This window comes from Onychomys torridus, chromosome 21, assembly GCF_903995425.1.
Source record: "Onychomys torridus chromosome 21, mOncTor1.1, whole genome shotgun sequence".
NCBI lineage: Eukaryota > Metazoa > Chordata > Mammalia > Rodentia > Cricetidae > Onychomys > Onychomys torridus.
In genome coordinates, this window is record NC_050463.1 from 29,065,926 (window position 1) to 29,085,083 (window position 19,158).

The 19,158-nt window shown below is 42.9% G+C and overlaps 1 protein-coding gene across 1 annotated transcript; it reads right to left on the reverse strand.

Annotated features, from left to right (window-relative positions):
• Positions 1-6: 6 nt before the first annotated feature.
• Positions 7-13,700, reverse strand: Yipf4 (Yip1 domain family member 4). The gene is made up of 6 exons (XM_036171207.1): positions 13,369-13,700; positions 11,525-11,684; positions 9,308-9,479; positions 5,043-5,120; positions 2,783-2,896; positions 7-1,245 (listed from the first exon to the last, which is right to left on the reverse strand). The coding sequence occupies exons 1-6, from the start codon at positions 13,445-13,447 to the stop codon at positions 1,108-1,110; spliced, it is 741 nt and encodes a 246-aa protein (XP_036027100.1). The 5' UTR covers positions 13,448-13,700; the 3' UTR covers positions 7-1,107.
• Positions 13,701-19,158: the final 5,458 nt, after the last annotated feature.

Consider the following 19,158-nt stretch of genomic DNA (forward strand, 5'->3'; position numbering starts at 1 on the left):
CAATAATGTGCTAACAGGATTTGCTATTTTATGGACACAGATAAAATAGTTCATCTACTTTACAAAATAATATTAAAGGTATACACAGAATATGGGATTTACAAAAGAACTTCTTTGATAACATTTTCTTAATATTTCCCTTAACAAACACTGTAAATTTGTCAGAAAGAAACCAATACTTTTTAAAATATCAAGTAATATAGGAAAAGGTATTATAAGACAAAGCACACAGCTGGAAAACGTTTTATTTTCTACTGCATATAACATTGTTCAAGACCACATGACCTCAAAGGTCTCCTTCCCGCAACCTTTTATGATTGAAAGGTACCACTTAAAAAATATTTACTGATGCTATAAATATTATTTTTCCTATATATTAATGATTTTAATGAATGCCATATTAATTATATCTCTTGCTGCTTTGGTCAAAAAGATAAACAGAAACTTTAAATCAAATGTTTAGACATTCAAAACTGTTTTTTAAGAGCAAAGACACACAAACCAAATCTATACTGCAACTATTATTTCAAAAATTACACTCAATTTAAAAACAAATTTTAAGTTTTAAATAAAAAACATTAATGGCCAAATTAAGGAAAGTTTAAGCATCAGATTTAGTATCTTAATTTTTAGGCTATTCAGAAATATATTTTGTGAATAAGAATTATTTCATAAATATATATGTATAAATATAAATAGGTATCTACAGGATCTGTGGTGCAGGAGAAAATTCTTCAAAGGAAAAAAATTGCACTTTTAGATTTTCAGGATGTTGTCAATTTATACTTCAAGTGAGATACAATTACCCATCTAGGTGCATTTGGCACAAGTGTTCAGCTGAATATTGACACAATCTGAAAAAACACAATGTTTTTTATTTATTCGCGGAATATGAAGAACCAAACAGAATTCAGAATTCTGACCAAAAAATCCCAGATAACTGCAATTACTTAAATACAAAAAATATTGTTTTAAAAAGACTTTAAACTGTCTTCCTATCTGGAATGTATAAAACTTTACTAGTTATGTCCTCTCCAAACCCTTCAGCAAGAACTCCCAGCTAAACACAAATGTAACACCGTCTTTCTCAACTCTTGTCAACTTGGATCACACTCCAGTATATAAGGACAAAAAATAAATGTACAGTAAAAAGATTGGATAAATGAGGAGAGGCTTTTTGGTCTTGAATTCTTCACCTACGAGTAATGAAGCAGCACTGTAGGCAGCCCAAAACACACCGAACAGCTTAAAAGAGAGAGAACAGCAGCGTATTAGCAAGCAATCAACGTTTGGGAACCACAAAGAACATTTATGATGTTTTAAAAAATGATCAAAGTGAGGCTTTTTTTGGTTTTTCGAGACAGGGTTTCTTTGTGTAGCTTTGGAGCCTTTCCTGGAACTCACTCTGTACACCAGGCTGGCCTCGAACTCACAGAGATCCACCTGTCTCTGAGTGCTGGGACTAAAGGCATGCACCACCGCCGCCCGGCCAAGTGAGACTTTGGCACTCACCTACCACCTGAATTCAAGGCCAGCCTGAACTACACAATGAGTTCATGGCCAGCTGTGGCTATAATGTCAGACTGTCTAAAAACAAAAACAGCAGCAAACTAAAAATACAACTCTCTCTCAACAAGCCATACCTGGATGTGCCTACAGCATACAAATAAATGAAACTTATTATCCAGACCAAGCTGGCCCCAAACTCAGACACTGAAGTACAGCTCTTTCCTGAATGCAAAGATTAAAGGGCTGTGCCACCATGTCCAGATCAAATCTGAGAATTTCTAAGGTGACAGGCGGTGGTGGCGCACGCCTTTAATCCCAGCACTTGGAGACAGGCAGGTGGATCTGTGAGTTCGAGGCCAGCCTGGTCTACAGAGTGAGTTCCAGGACAGCTAGGACTATTTCACAGAGAAACCCTGTCTCAAAAAAAAAACAAAGAAACAAAAATTTTCGAAGGAAAAAAATTTAGTGTCCAGTCTTTTAAACAAGTGTCCCTAGTGATTATGATCATGTTATTGTTTTATTTTTTATTTTTTGAGACATGGTTTCATTCAGTATCCCACCGTACTGGAATTATTTGGCTCAGGCTTGCTTTTTAACCCACAACGTGCTTGCCTCAACCACCTAAGTGGTATGAACTCCCAGAGGTACCACACCCTGACCTGGCAACTTGTTGAGTAAAATGACCCCTGAAAGAGGGCTCACAGCTTGAGTTGAAATTGTACACAGTATTATTACCACTGCTTCCCTAGGAATGGGAAGAGGCACCCCATCTATAAGGACGGACACCGGGCTGTACCTTAGTCAAGACTAACTTCAAACTGCCATGTATCTGAGGGTAACTCTCAATGTCTGGTCCTCTTGCTTTTATCTTCCAAGTGCTGGGATTAAAGGTGTAGACCACCACCATGCCTGGCTTCAGTGGAATTTTAAATAAACACACCCCTCCCAAATCTGCCCCATGAATTCATATTTAATAGTGCTGAGTAGAAATACTCAAAAAAAATTTTAAAGTATGACTATATTATCCTGAAATTTTACTGGGTCTCCAGTCTCCCTGAGATGCCTATAGATTTCACTCTATAGTAGGTAGGGGTGGTGGTGGTGGGGGGTGGGGATCAAAAGAAACTAAATTGGTAAGAATTGTCTCTGTTCCCAAATAAACACTGTCTCAGGAAGTTTTAAGTTTAGGTTACAGTATTCTTAGCCACAGGACCAACTTACTTTGGTACAGAAAGCAGTGAGCTGTCTAGTTCATGTTGTCTGTATAACTTACTTTTATAAGCGTAGACACCATTTCAAAGGATCCAACCACCAAAAGCACGGGGGCTATTACAATGAGAGGAAGTAGCGAATAGCCTATCACTCCAAGAACCTGGCCATATGCAACCTGTGAATTTTAAAATTTAAATAAATATCATAGGAATCAGGGTACTTTTTTCAGAATCATTCTTTGTTGTAATGACATAAACGTGAGAATCAAGAAATCACACCCAATGTATTTCAAATTATCACCTTGTCTTATACATTCCAGGGCCTTTTTACCACTGTATTTCCAATGTTTCAGTTGCCTGATGTTCAAAACCCACATTACCAGCCTTTGTCTCTAGCTTTAGGATGATGTCTAACCACTTTCAGTACAGATCATTATACTGTATACACGGGATACACATACACACACATAAAGAAAGTAACTCTTAAAAAAAAAAAGTCTTCTTATGATTTAGGAAAAGTATTTTCCCTTGGAAGTGGAGTTTGAAAGGTTGTGAAGCACTATCATAGGGGTTCTCTTGAAGACTAGCAAGTACTCTAAACCACTGAGCCGTCCCTCCCCTTTTTTGAGACTGGGTCTCACATAACTCAGGATGACTTCAAACTCACTATGTAGCCAACTGAACTGATTGGTCTGCTTCCATCTCTAGAGTGTTGACATTATGTTTTTTGGGGGGTGGTGTGAGGGGTAGAAGATGTGGAGAGGAAACGAGATTTGGACATGTATCCCAAGTTGGCTTCAAACATGATCCTTCGCCACAGCCTCCCACACCAGGGTTACAGGTGTAGAACACCATACTTTGCTCAAAGACCATTTTAAAAGACCATGATCACCATCTTCAGATTAAAAATCCAAGATCCAAAGAAGTCATGTGTGGCAAAGAGAGACAGAAGCAAGGGCAACTAGGAGACCGTGAACAGAAGCGTACCATAACTTCTTTATTTCCGAGACAGGGTTTCTCTGTGTAGTTTTGGTGCCTGTCCTAGATCTCGTTCTACAGACCAGGCCGACTTCGAACTCACAGAGTTCTAGCTGGGACTAGAGTGCTGGGACTAAAGGCATTCACAACCGCTGCCTGGCTGAATTTTTTTTTTTAATTTCGTTTTTTATTTATGGGTATGTTCTTGGGTCCATGTGTATGTGCTAATGGAAGTCAAAACAAGGCATTTGACACCTGGAACTGCAGTGATACACAGTTCTTTCTTAGATGCCATGTGGGGGCTGGGAACTGAACTCAGGGGCTCTGCAAGAGCAAGTGCTCTTAAGTGCTGAACCCTCTCTCTAGCCAGTGCTGGGAATTTAACCCAGGCCTCCAGATTTGAGCTACACCACAGCCTTCAAGTAAACATTGAAAGATCACAAAGCAGTCAAACATATTTTCTCTCATTCAAGAACTAATTAAGTCCTATCATACTTAAGTTCCCAGCCCAAACAAGACTGTCATGTTCATGGTAGTAAGACTGTACATAGAACTAATGTTTTCTTGGTTTTTTTGTTTTGAGATAGGATCTATCTATACAACCCTGGCTGTCCTGGAACTCACTATGCAAACCAGACTGGCCTCAAACTCAGAGCTCTACCTGCCACTTGCTTCCTCCTGAATGCTGGGATTAAATGTGTGCATCACCACATCTGGCAAAAGTAGTGTTTTCTAAATGACAAATGTGTGATGTTGCAAAATCACTGAATGGGTTAAATATCCATTTGGAACAATTTTTTTGTGCTGAGAAGTCTGATCTACGTAACAAGTTCTAGGTTAGTTAGGGCCACATAGTGATACTGTCTCTAAAACAAACAGGCTGGAGAGAGGGCTCAGCAGTCACAGGCATGTACTGCTCTTGCAGCACACCTGAGTTCAGCTCCCAACCTCTGGCCAGCTCCAGCTGGACAAGGTCTGATGACCTCTTCTGGAATCGATGGGTACCTGCACTCATTTGTACGTACACAGGTACACAAAATTACTATTTTTATCTTTCCTCTCGTGACATCCCCACCCTTTTACCTCAGCACTTAGGAAGCAGGAACACGCAGATCTTTGTGAGTTCAAGGCCAGTCTGGTCTACAAAGTGAGTTTCAGGGCTCGATAGTGAGACTGTCTAGAAAATGAAACAAAAAACAACACCAAAGAAGCTACCTTTTGGGGTTGGGGATTTAGCTCAGTGGTAGAGCACTTGCCTAGCAAGCTCAAGGCCCTGGGTTCGATCCTCAGCTCCACATACAAAAAAAAAAAAAAAGAAGCTACCTTTCAAAATTAAGTACTTACTTCTCCACCAAGAACTCTAGCCAGTAAGAAAATTGTCAGTGAACCAAATATCCAAATGGTTATAATCCATGAGACCACCTTACAAAGGAAAAAGAAATCATTAATTAAAAAAATCTAATAAACTGCTGTTTTCAGACATTCAACTCTCTGCTACTTAAGACAGCTTAGCAGGCCCCATTTCAGGTCGGAGGTTCTGTTAGTTCTCAAGCACATTTCCACAACTTACAAATACAAGTGTAACACAAACTTAGAGCCAAACTGAAGTTCAACAATCACTAACTGCTGAAGAAACTTCAGTATTTTGAAAGGGGGCAGTGGTGGCGCATGCCTTTAGTCCCAGCACTTGGGAGGCAGAGGCAGGTGGATCTCTGTGAGTTCCAGGACAGGCACCAAAGCTACACAGAGAAACCCTGTCTCAAAAACAAACAAACAAACAAACATCTTCAGTATTCCAGGAAATGTGTTTGATGTGTTTTCCTCAATCACTCTCCATGGATTCTGCCAGACCGGCTGGCCAATGAGCCCCAGAACCCGCCTGTCCCCGCTCCCCTTCTGCCAGCATTGAACCTGTGGGTATACATGGACACACGTGGCTTCAATGTGGGTACATGTGATCCAAATTCAAGTCCTCATGCTTGCATGGTCAGCACTTACGCAATGAGATAGCTATTAAACCTTTTGTAAGTTTTTTTCTTTTTGAGACAGAGTCTACATGAGACTCAGGCTACCCCCAAACTACTTGATATGCAGGGGATGACCCAGAACTTCTGATCCTGCAATGTTCATATTCTCTCCCCTTCTCCCTTTACCCCCAATCAGCCTCCCAAGTGCTGGGATTGTATGTGTGAGCATGTGTGAGCCACCAGGCCTACTCTATTCCAGGCTTTTTTTGAAACAGGGTCTCATATGTAACACAGGCTGGTCCCTCACCTCCTGCTTCAGCCTCCCAAGCCCTAGAAAGACAGCATGTACCACCCGGCCTCAACCTCCTGTAAAGTGTTATTAATTTAAAAAAACCAAACCAAACAAAAAACTTCAGTATTCCAGGAAACACGATAAAAGATTTTATATATATATAGTATATATATTTTTGGTTTTTTCAAGGCAGGGTTTCTCTGTGTAGCTCTGGCAGTCTCAGAATTCGCTCTGTAGACCAGGCTGGCCTGAAACTCAAAGCTCTGCCTGCCTCTGCCTCCAAAACATATGCATCTGGTGATAAAAGATAACTTTATTTTTGTTTTTGTTTTTTTGGTTTTTCGAGACAGGGTTTCTCTGTGTAGCTTTGAAGCCTGTCCTGGAACTCATTCTGTAGCCCAGGCTGGCCTCGAACTCAGAGATTTGCCTGCCTCTCTGCCTCTACCTCCCAAGTTCAAGACATGCACCACCACTGCCCAAAAAGATAACTTTAAAGAAAACAAAATGTTTACTATTAGCTTCCATGGCTTATCACATCCTGCAAGCAAAAATCATTCCCAAAATAAGCTGCCAGTTTTCCTAAGAAGTCTTTAAGACTTAATTATTGAATATAGCAGATATGTCAGGTAATTTTAACTCCTCATATATACTTAACACCACAAATGATACTCAATTAGAAACATAAACATATGGGAATGGTGGTGGCACTCGCCTTTAATCCCAGCACTCGGGAGGCAGAGGCAGGTGGATCTCTGTGAGTTCGAGGTCAGCCTGGGCTGTTACACAGAGAAAGCCTGTCTCTAAACAAACAATAAAAAGAGAGAAAATAAACGAGACATAAACACTGCCAGATCTTGGTTTCCTCCTCCATTTTGGACAGGGTCTCACACAGTAGTGCAGGCTGGCTTCAGACTCCCCATGTACCTCAGGATGACCTCACCCACAGCAGTCTTCTTTCCTCAGCCTCCTACTATCCCAACTTCCAGACTTTGCTTCCTAACATTCATTCCCTCACTAGTACGGAAGGAGCCTTTTCAAGAGTACTGACTGCTTTCCAGGCTCCATCAGAGAAACAATGCACACTTAGTTTATAAATGCCTGTGTGGTAAAAAGAGAAGCGTGCTCAAGAAGTATGTAATACGGACTAAGAAACGGCTCAGCTGAGAAAGTGCTTGCCCACAAGCCTGAGGCTTGATTCCCAAGACTGACACAAAAGCTGGCTGAAGTGGCATGCCCTGTAATCCCAGCAGTGGGGAAATGGAGGCAGAACCTAGCCCAGCTGGCAAGCCCCAGGTCTAACTTAGACCCTGTCCCCAAAATCAAAGTAGAGACGGTGTTCTGAAGAACAACCATCAAAGTTGAATTCTGGTCAGCACGTGTACACACACAAATGCACACTCACCTGCCCACACACAAACAAATGGTGTGTGCACACACATACACATACAAAGTAAGGGATAAGTGCAAAAGTCATAGAAAGCCTGAAGATGCAAGATGCTCCCAAAAAAATAAACAATCTGAACAATAAAATAAATGGTAATATTGGATGTTCAGAGAACAAAACAAACTTTCAGAACCCATACTGATGTAAATAACTGGGTAGTAAAGTAACAGAAAAGAAGGGTGGCTGTTCCTTAGAAAATAATAAACATAGATGAAATGAAGGAATTAGGATAATTACTATTCAATCAATACTATAGTACTAAATGGGTTCAAAATTTATTAGGCTTAAGTTTGATGAGAAACAAGGTATTTAAATAATTGCAAAGTATCTCTAGAACATATTAATAATAAAGAACAAGTCAAATTGGTGGCACATACCTTTATCTTAATACTCAGACATCTGAGGCAGGAGGATCATAAGATCAGGGCCTGCCTAGGCTACAGAGTGAGCCCCAAAACAAAAATAAAAACAAATTAGCGAGACCATGTCTCACAAACAAAAATAAGGCTAGAACACAGCTCAGGGAAGAAGCACTTGCTCATTACCAGCAATAAGGCCATGTGTGTTCGCTTTCCTACAGCTGTGACAAACACCATGATCAAAAGCAACTTGTGTTTTTTTCTTTATTTTGCTTTTTTCTTGCTTTTTAGAGACAAAGTCTCACTATGTATCCCTGGCTGTCCAGGGACTGGCTATGTGGATCAGGCCAGCCTCAAATTCACAGAGAACTACCTGATGGTTCTGCTTCCCAAGTGCTGGAATTAAGGCATACCCCACAACACTTGGCCTAACAGAATCACTTGACAAGACAATTCAAAATCACCTAGGGAAGTTGAGTGGTGGTGGCACACGTCTTTAATCCCACCATTCAGGAGGCAGAGGCAGGTGGATCTCTGAGTTCCAGGCCAGCCTGATCTACAGAGCGAGATCCAGGATAGCCACAGAGAAACCCTCTCTCAGGAAAAACAAAAAACAAAAAACAACCCAACAACAACAAAATCACCTAGGAGACAGACCTCTAGATAGGCATTTCTAAGTTTGGTTAATGGATGTGGGAAGATCCACCCTAATGTGAATGGGTTGGGGTAGTAAGTGGATGAAATGGAAGAGGCAAGCTTCTCACATGATGTCCTCCCCACCGTGGACTGTGAGCCAAAATAAATCCTTCCTTCCTCAGGGTGCTTCTGCCTTAGTCACAGAGGGCTGGAAAGATGGCTCTGCTGTAAGAACGTCACTCTTCTGAGACCCAAATTTAATTGTCAGCACTCACACTGGCTATGACTTCAACTCCTGTAGAATTCAATACCTCTGACTTTCCCAGGTACCAGCACTACATGCACATACCCACACACATACACACACATATTTTCTCTTTAGAGACAGGAACTTGCTATGTAGACCAGGCAATCCTTGAACTCACAGAGATCCACATGCCTTCACCTCACACATACACATAATTAAAAATAATAAAATTAATCATAAAAAAACTAATAAAATGTGGAAAAGCTGGGGCAGAGGACAGCTTAGTGGTTAAGAGTACTGGCTGCTCTTGCAAGGGGTCCAGGAGATTTCTAGCAGCCACAGGATGACTAAAAGCCATCCATCAGCCCAGCTCCAGGGAATCCAACAGGCATGCGCATAGTACACACACTTGCATGCAGGCAAAACATACACATACAGTAAAATAAATAAAAATTAAAATAAGATGTGGATACACTGAGAAAGAATCAATCCAAGGCACACCCGACTTAATCCATTATGAAACAATTTCAGGAACGAACAAGCGAGGAAAATGGGCAAACGTAAAACATCTCTCAAATATGTTTTTATAGTAAATATGTGACTACACCTAATTTTTAAGTCTCATAGAAGGATCCACTGTCTGTATAAACTGAGGTATACTTACCCTGAGCTGTCCATATAATGATATCATCGAAAAGAAAAGGACAACAGCCAGCGGACCCCAGAAGTCAGGGCTGTCTCTCACCACTTGTCTATTGAAACCAAGCGATGGCATTGGCATCAAAACACAACGGAGTTTGTAGTAAATATCCTTTAGGTCAATGTCCAATTCTTCCCTATAATTTTAAAATAAGATTCTTAAAAAACATGTAATTTTGAATAGTAAAATAGGTCTAAAAGGACTTTAAAACTAGACAGCATTTGAAGTATACACTAGACTGATTCCATGGGAAAATATCTGTTTTAGAGATGCTGAAACATCTACAATCTCATAGTTGCTGCTGGTGTTTTGAAACCATAGTAGCATGAAGTGAAACAAAGTGCTTCCAAGATCTGCCTCTGCCTGAGTATAAAGGTGTGTGTCACCTTGCCTGGCCCATAATTATGTTTCAAACCTGAATTTCACCCATAACTATACCAAAACCTTGGATCTTTTGATGACAATAATTATTTGGGATAGCTGGTCAAACAAGATACAGTGTAGAGTGTATTTGTTTATATGTATGTAAAAGAAACATAGAACTTTATTTTTTTTTAAAGTGGTCTCTTTCTCTTTTGAGAGAGGGTCTCACCAAATATCCTTGCTGGCCTTGAACTCAAAAAGACCACCTGTCTCTGTCTCTGAAGTGTTGGGATTGAAGGCATGCCAGCAGAGTGGATCTTGTTCTTTCTTTTAAAGATTCTCACGTGAATGTGAATCTGTTGGAATGCATGACCAGGTAGGTCTATGTGCAGGTGAAAGTTCCTGTACACACTCACTGAGGCCAAAAGAAGGTGCTGGCTACTCTTCTCTATCATTCTCCATATAGTCCTTTTGAGACAGGTGCTGTGGATATATCACTCTGTATAAATAAAGTGCTGATTGGCTAGTAGCCAGGCAGGAAGGATAGGGTAGGCGGGACAAGGAAGAGGGGAAGGCTGGGAACAGGAAGGCTGGGAGGAGACTGCCAGCTGTCGCCATGACAAGCAACATGTAAAGACACCTGTAAGCCACAAGCCACATGGCAAAGTATAGACTAACAGAAATGGGCTAAATATAAGAGTAAGAGCTAGACAATGGTAGGCCTGAGCTAATGGCCAAGCAGTTTAAATAATATAAGTGTCTGTATGATTATTTTATACATGGGTTGTGGGACCGTGGGGGCTTGGTGGAACCTGGAGAGAAGCTCTCCAACTACAGACAGGGTCTCTCCCTGAACCTACAGCTCAGGTTTTCTTGGCTGTGGCTGAACTCCTGAAGCTTGTGTTTCTACCTCTCAAATACTAAAATTACATGCATATATTACAAAGCCTGGCTTCCAGCTTTAATTTTTTTTTTTTGTTTTTTAAGACAGGTTTTCTCTGTAAAGCTTTTGGAGCCTATCCTGGAACTCACTCTGTAGACCAGGCTGGCTTTGAACTCACAGAGATCCTCCTGCCTCTGCCTTCCCAAGTGCTGGGATTAAAAGCATGTGCCAACAGTGCAGTGCCCAGCTCCAGCTTTAATATTTTTAAAGAGGTTTGTTGTTGTTGTTGTTGTTTTGTTTTGTTTTGCTTTGTTTTTTAAAGTAAGTGTTTTATCTGCATGTATGTTTGTATAATACATGAGTGCCTGATACCCTCAGAAGTCAGAGAGGGAATCGGATCCCCTGGACTAGAGTTACAAGCAGTTGTGAGCCACCATGTGGATTCTGGGCAGAAACCCAGTCTTTTGCAAGAGCAGCAAGTGCTCTTGACCACTAGGCCATCCCCCAGCCCCATCTCTAAAGCTCCTGACACCCACATTCAACAGGCTAGAAGCGTTCTTTCTTCGCTGCTTCAGTTTTTAGAGTACCAGTAAAACTGAAAACTGCTACTATTTTTAAAGACTTATTTATGTGCATGTGTGTTTGTATGAGTGAATGCCAAGCATGTACGGGTGCCTACAAAGGCCAGAAGACAATGTCAGATCCCAAGAAGCTGGAGCAACAGGCAGCTGTGTGGCTCAAGCTGGATGATGATGGCACTGAACTCCAGTTCTCTGAAAGAGCAGGGAGCACTCATAACTGCTGAGCCATCTCTCTGGCGCGCGATTGTTTTTCACCCAAAAGGTTAAAATTTTCCTCATCTTTAAAAATATCAAGAACACAAGCATCCCACAGAATAGGTCTTCAAATCACAAACGACATATTCTTTCACATACAGAAGTGGCTTGTTATCTTCAGGATCCTCATCTTCAACTTCCAAAAGCCAGCCATAGCCTCTTTGTCTCAGAAATGTAGTAGCTGTAGATTCTTTGATAAACTCTCCACCTCCACCGAGATTTAATTTGACATCTGGAGTTGCTATAGAACCACTGAGATCTTAGGAGAGAAGACAAAACTGTGAACCAGGGTGAAATATGTGAATGTGAACCGAAATGTATATTCAGATAATTATAATTTGCCAGTCTTTATGAATATTTGCTATTCCATATAATCTTCACATTTTATCAGACATTGTACTGCTTTTCACTTTACAATTAGAAAAAAACAACAACAAAACAAAACCAGAAGAGGTGAAACACATACCAGGTACACTGGTGTATGCCTGTAATCCCAGCACTCAGGAGGCTAAGGCATGTAGCCCAGGCTGGCCTCAAATTCAATACATAGACAAGGATGATCCTGAACTTCTGGTCTTCCTGCTTTCACCTTCCAAATGCTAGGATGACTTTGTCGGAGAAAAAGTCTCACTCTAGTCCAGGCTGGACTTGAAGTCTCCTTAATCTCTCTGTCTTAGCCTCTCAAGAGCAGGAAATTACACATGTGATCCACTTTGCCTGGCTTTCTCCGATCTAGTTAGGAATACTTCCCTCTTCTTTAATTTTTTATGAAATTCTAAGCCAGTGCTTCTCAAAAATGTTAATGTGCTTATGAATTACGCAGAGATCCTGATAAAATATAAATCCAGATGAAAGGAGATTATACCTAACTATGAGCCAGGTAATGTTAATTCTCCTGGCATACAGACATAAACCAGATACAGAATTATCTATTTGTCTGACATAAAGTAATAACTCCAGTTGCTCTGGAGACTGAGGCAAAAATCACACATTCAAGGTAATATTGGCTACATATTGAGTTTAAGTCCAGCCTGGGTAATTTAGTGTGACTGGGATTAAAGGACCACACCACCACCACCTGGCTCCAATATAATTTCTAAAGGAGGGAACAAAACATATTTACAGAAAACCGATTTCGAAGAAAATCTATGTTCATCTCTAGACCGAAATTTCTTTTCGTCCTGGCTGATCTGAAACTTGATATGGATGTAGTCCAGGCTGGCCTTAAACTCACAATCTACCTGCCTCTGCCTTCCAAGCTCTGGGATCACTGGGATTGACACACCCTGGTGTCTGTCTGTCTGTCTGTCTGTCTCTCTCTCTCCCTCCCTCCCTCTCTCTCTCTCTTTTGGAGCTGAGGATCGAACCCAGGGCCTTGCTCTTGTTAGGCAAGTGCTCTACCTACCACTGAGCTAAATCCCCAACCCCTACCCTAGTCTCTTAAGACTGATTTTCTAAAGCGAAATCAGCTTGTCTTTTCATACTAGGCAGTTAAATCTGGTCCCTGGAAAGTAAATAAAATTAAAGCAAAAGCCCAAAATTACTGGAGGATAATAAAGAGTCAGGTTAAAAGGAGTTGAACGACGAGGGGGAAATCCCGTGCAGCAGAAAAATCTTCCCAGCACAACCAGATGATCATAACAATACTCAGGAGAAAGAAAGAGAAAAGCTTTTCTATTAATAGCAGAGGAACACAGCCCCACTCTGTTCGCAGGCTTTGATCCCTGACTCTTCCTGGAGTAACCGCGGAGCCGAGCATCTGGGCAAGAAAACCCTGACAGATCGGCGGGGTCACTCGCGAACGAGCCGTGGCAGCCGGGGATGGTGGGGGAGGCGCAGCGGCCGATCCGCGCCCCGCACCCTCCCTCGTCACCGGCGGCCTCGGGGAAGGCCCAGCGGGCAGAGGGGCGGAGTCCCCGGAGCCCGGCCAGGCCCGCACTCACCCTCCGCGTCCGCCGAGGAGACAAAGGTGAAGTCCCCGGTGGCGGGCGCATAGGCCGGGGGCGCGCCCGGAGGCTGCATCCCGCCGGCCTCGGAGCCCTCGGCGGTGCTGAAGCGCGGCTGGGCCCGGGGCCTCGGGGACGATCCGCAACGCTCGAGCTACCGGGCGGCCTGCGAGCCGGGAGGCACGGGCTGGGCCGAGGGCGGAGACACGCGAGCCAGGCCACCCGGCTGCTCCGGACGAGGTCGCACCGGACTCCGGCCGGTGGCGAGCGCCCAAGCACCACGACGCCGGCGCCCTGACAGGACCATAACAGTGACAGCGCCGCCTGGATTGGCTGTTTGTAATCGGCTCTCCCATTGGCTCCCGGAGGATGGTTCTGATTGGCTCCTCCTGTTGTTGATTCCGGAACTCAACCCCGCACCGGAAGTGATCTCAGAAATCGCTCTTCCGCCCTCAGCTGTTTGTTTAAATAGTCCGTCCACTCCCTCTGCGTTTTGACCCCCTTCGGTTTTTACCAATTCGTTCTATTCGTCGTTGTTAAACAGAATCCGAGAGGTTAGTCGTGTGGGGTGGCTCACGCTTGTATTCCCAGAACTGTGGAGGCTGAGGCAGGAGGATTGCTGTGGGTTCGAGGCCAGCTTGGGCTACAAAGTGAGGCCCCATCTCAAGACAAAAACAAACCTGCAAAAACTACTTAAGTTTCAAGACTTCAGTCCCTCATCCCTGACTTCAAGATTCTGTTACCTCTCCTCGTTTTATGTCATTTCAAAGCCGCAGTCTCCTCACCTGTGATATCAAGGGGGCTGGATTGGACAATGGGCGTAGTAAAGCTGTAAATTGCCACCAACAGACTAGGTATATAGTCTAGCCGAAGTCCTTTCTGAGGAAGGCAACAGACCAGAGAATAAATTAGGACACCACCTAGGTCCCCTTGATTCCCACTTAGTGCTGATTTCATCTGTCCGCTGATAAACGACCCAAAGTTTACAAACGCACCTAAGTTTTTATTTTTAAAGACTTATTTTATGTGTGTGTGTGCCTGGATGTATATATGTGCACCACATGTTTGCAGGTGCCTCCAGAAACCACAAGAAGGCTTCGGATCGCCTAGAACAGGAGTTAAAGTTCCTAGGACCTGAGTGGGTCCTGGGAACCCAAACTCAAATCTCTGCAAACCCAGCCAGTGCTCTTAACCTCTGAGCCATCTTTCCAGCCCCTCATCTATGTTGATAATCTTAAGATGTACTTTTTATTATTTATAATTATGTATATGTGTGTACACATGAGTGCAGGTTCCTGTGAGGCCAGAAGAGAGTATCCAGTCCCCTGGAAAGCAAGTCATAAGCAGTTGTGAGCAGCCTGACATGGGTGCTGGGAAAAGAACTCTGGGCCTCTGCAAGAGTAGCATGAGGGCTGGAGAGATGGCTCAGCGGTTAAGAGCGCTTGACTGCTCTTCCAGAGGTCCTGAGAGTTCAATTCCCAGCAACCACATGGTGGCTCACAACCATCTGTAATGAGATCTGGCGCCTTCTTCTGGCCTGAAGGCATACTTACAGACAGAACACTGTATAGATATAACATGCATACATAATAAATAAATCTTTAAAAAAGAAAAAAGAGTAGTATGGGCTCTAATATATGAGCCCTCTCTTTGTGAAACACATGTGGAAATATGCACAATGACTCTATAATGGAGCAAAGGAAAGGCATAGCCTGTAATATCTTAAAAGGAATTTGGGGAGATTTTGATACAGGAGGGAATAGGTTGGTACTCAAAGGATGAATGGAAATTTACAGAAAAATAAGTAAAGGTGCGTTATCATTCGTAGCCACTTCCTAGCTACATGACTGCACATGTGATGTCCAGCAGTCAGGCAAAATGCTTAGTCGCCCCAGGGCTACCTGCAGCATGATCATGTAATCTATCGGCATGAGTGGTGTAGATATGTAAACCCATATGTGCATGCTCGGGGTGACCTATAAAAAGCAGATTCTGCCCGTTTCCTGCTTCCCCTGCCTCTACCCCTATACTACTCATTTCCAGTAGGTCCATTCATGTTCTTATACTTTCCCATCGATAATAAAACTCTTATAGTGGGTTGTGTTGTAATTCATGTTCTCTCTTGCCCGGTAAATAGTGCCGCAAATAAATAACAAGATGCGCGTGTTGTGACTTACTGGACTTGAGAAACTGGAATTCATGGAGTTCTATGAGAAAAAAAAAATGGGTGCAGATATAGCTGCATAAATAGGTAGAAAAGAAACCATGAAGGACTGAGCCTGTGAGAACACTTTTATTCCCAGCATCTGGGAGGCAGGCCTCTATGAATTCAAGCCCAGCCTGTTCTACAAGGGAATGTTCAAGCTAGCCAGGGACAATGAAATCCTGTTGCAGGAAAGGGAAAGGTTCATGGGGGATATAGATATTCTGTAGAGTTTAATTTTTTTCCCTGGTTGATACAGCGCTGGGGACTAAACTCTGTGTTTAATAAATGCCAGCCAAAAATGGATGGAACTGTAATATATCATTCCAAGTGAAGTAACCCAAACTCAGAAGGACAAACATGGTATGTACTCACTCATAAGTGGATACTAGATGTAAAGCAAAGAACAATCAGACTGCAACCCAGAGATCCTAGGAGGCTACCTAACAGGGCTTGGGAAGGGGGGCGTGGGGGAATGACCCTAGGATCAGTGTGGCTTATAGTTAGTTTTGGTTTTACCCAATCACTGGGCAAGCTTTAGTGAAGCATTTCACTAATAGGATAAGAATTTGTACTGTATCAAGCTGATGAAAGAAAATGCTGGTCATACTTTCAGGAGGGGAGGCTAAAATCATTTGGAATATGGATTAGCCTATAGAAAAGTGTCTGCCATAAATCAAACACTGAAGAGGAAGATGAATAGGAATCTCACTTACACAACTTAAGTAAAATATAGCTCTCTGAACAGATGAAAAAATAAATGCCAGCCAAGCACTGAACCAAATGAGATACATCTTCAGCCCCCTTCATGATTTTTCTTGTGCACTGGAAGATGTTACTGAGTGAGAAAATAATAGCTAGAGAGGTGGCTTGGCAGTTAGGAGAGCCTGCTGCTTTTCGAGAAGACCCAAGCTTGGTTATCAGCACTCAACTCAGCAGCTCACAACCACCTGTGACTTCAGCTCCAGCAGATCTGACGCTGATGCCTTCTTCAGGGTCTCTCTGGCACTTGAACACATATGGCTCTTTTAAAGGTGTGTGTTTTAGTTAGGGGCTCTGTAGCTTTGAAGAAACACCATGACCAAAAGCAGCTTGGGTAGGAAAGGGTTTGTTTTATTTACATTTCTAGGTAATAGTCCATCACTGAGGAAAGTCAGAGCAGGAACCTGGAGACAGGAGCTGATGCAGAGGCCATGGAGGGATGCTGTTTACTGGCTTACTCCTCATGGCTTGCCCAGCCTGCTTTCTCATAGAACCCAGGACCACCAGCCCAAGGATGGCACCACCCCCAATGGGCTGGGCCCTCCTCCATCTTTCACTAGTTAAGGAAATGCCCTGCAAGCTTGCCTGCAGCTCCATCTTATGGATGCATTCTCTTAATTGAGATTCCCTCCTCTCATATGACTCCAGCCTGAGTCAAGTTGGTGTTCAGTTAGAACCTCCAGCTCGCCCTTGCATGATGCAGAAAGTCCCATTCTCTCTCTCCAGAGTGCCCTCTCAGAGAATCCCCAACAAAGAAAAGGCACCAAAAAGTCCAGTTCTGCATTGTTGTCGGCTGCAGCAGCTCCTCCCCTGAAGTTGCCAGCAGTCCAAGTCCCCCCTAAAGCATTCAGTTTTTGACCATACTTGGGCACAAACCAAGCTTGTGGTGGACACACCATTCACCCCTCACCGACAGGCTACACAACCTCCCTGCTTCAGTTCAGTGTGCTTTAGTTCAGTGTGACTACTTCTGCTTTGATCTGTGGGACTCGAAAGCTCACCTGGGAGTTCTTTTGATCAAATAAACCTGTTTTTTTACTTTTTCAATTTGGCTTGATCTGGCTTACTGCACAGGTGGAGAAACCTATTATCGGATGACAGAAAACCTATTAGATATTAAACTATCCTGCACAGTGTGGAAACAGAAGAAGAGCTAGTTTTCTGAGATGCAGAAGTGTTGAACATCATACGTTGAAGAATGTATGTATAGGTTGGCTGGGCAGTGGTGACACACGCCTTTAATCCCAGCACATACATGGGAGGCAGAGGCAGGCAAATTGCTGCCAGTTTGAGGCCAGTGTGGTCTACAGAGTGAGTTCGAGGACAGCCAGGGCTATACAGAGGAACCCTGTCTCAAGAAGCCAAAGGGGGGAAGAAACAGAAAGAAAGAGAGCGGGGGGAGGGAGGGAGGAAGAATATGTAGGTTGAACTACATCAAATAAACACTCAGCACATAGCCAGGCAATGGTGGCAGGTGGATCTCTGTGAGTTGGAGGCCAGCCTGGTCTACAGAGTTAGTCCAGGACAGGCTCCAAAGTTACAGAGAAGCCATGTCTCAAAAAACAAAAACAAAAACCAAACAAAAAAAAAAGATTTATTTGTTATTATTATGTATACAGAAGAGGGTGCCAGATATCATTACAGATGTTTGTGAGCCAACCTGTGGTTGCTGGGAATTGAACTCAGGACCTCTGGAAGAGCAGATGGTGTTCTTAACCTCTGAGCCATCTCTCCAGCCCTGATTTATATTTTAAGTGCATTAGTGTTTTACCTAGATGTATGTCTGTGTGAGGGTGTTGGCTCCCCTGGAACTGGAGTTACAGACAGGTGTGAGCTGCCATGTGAGTACTGGGAATTGAATCCAGGTCCTCTGGAAGAGCAGCCAGTGCTCTTAACCACTTAATCTCTCCAGCCCAGAAGTAGCTACTTTTTGTTTGTTTGTTTTGTTTTGTTTTCGAGACAGGGTTTCCCTGTGTAGCCCTGGCTATCCTGGAACTCACTCTGTAGAGCAGGCTGGCCTTGAACTCATAGAAATCTGCCTGCTTCTGCCTCCCAAATATTGGGATCAAAGACGTGTGCAACACCATTCAGCTTCTTCAGTTACTTTAAATATGCTGCTGCCTTTTTATGTTCAGAGTATGGACACAGAAATGAATATGAGAAGTTTTTGATAATATAGCTTGGAGGAATTTATTGAGTAATCTGAGCCTCCAGATTTTTATCAGTCTTGAAAGTTTTAGTTACCTCTTCTAATATTGCTGCGGCTGTCTTCTTTCCTTTCCTTCTGAAACTTCAATTAGATGCACACCAGTAATGGATTCCTTAGTCACACACACACACACACACACACACACACACACACACACACACACACACACACAGCTGCCAGGCATTACCGTAAGTTGTTTGCATTCATCATTCGTTTGTTAAGTCATCACAAGAACCCCATAAAGTAGGAACTTGCACTCTTCCAAGAATTCCTTACAGATAAGGAGCCGGAAATAGGCAAAAAAAAAAAAAAAAAAAAACACTTGCCAAAGGTCACAGAGATAGCAAATAGTAGCAATAGAACAGGAACCCTGAAAATCTGGTTCCATGATCCTATTCTAATGCTTTCAAATCCCACTGATGGGATTTTCCCTCTGGTGCTTACATAGAGCAGGGGCCTAGGCCTTTTCAATTGTTGTTAATTGTTTATTCATCTCTGTACAAGCCAAGCAGGATTTCTCAGACCACTGATTTTGTGTCTGGAATCTTGTTCTCGTTGGTCCTTTGGACAGTAGGTTTATTGACTTTAAAGGAGCAGTACAAATGCTATACTT

Coding starts and splice junctions, on each gene's coding strand:
- Yipf4 (XM_036171207.1), bottom strand. CDS start 13,447: ATGCAGCCTCCGGGCGCGCCCCCGGCCTATGCGCCCGCCACCGGGGAC. Junction 5,121..9,307: donor CATTATATGGACAGCTCAGG/GTAAGTATACCT, acceptor TTCCTTTGTAAG/GTGGTCTCATGGATTATAAC. Junction 2,897..5,042: donor CTAGAGTTCTTGGTGGAGAA/GTAAGTACTTAA, acceptor TAAAATTCACAG/GTTGCATATGGCCAGGTTCT.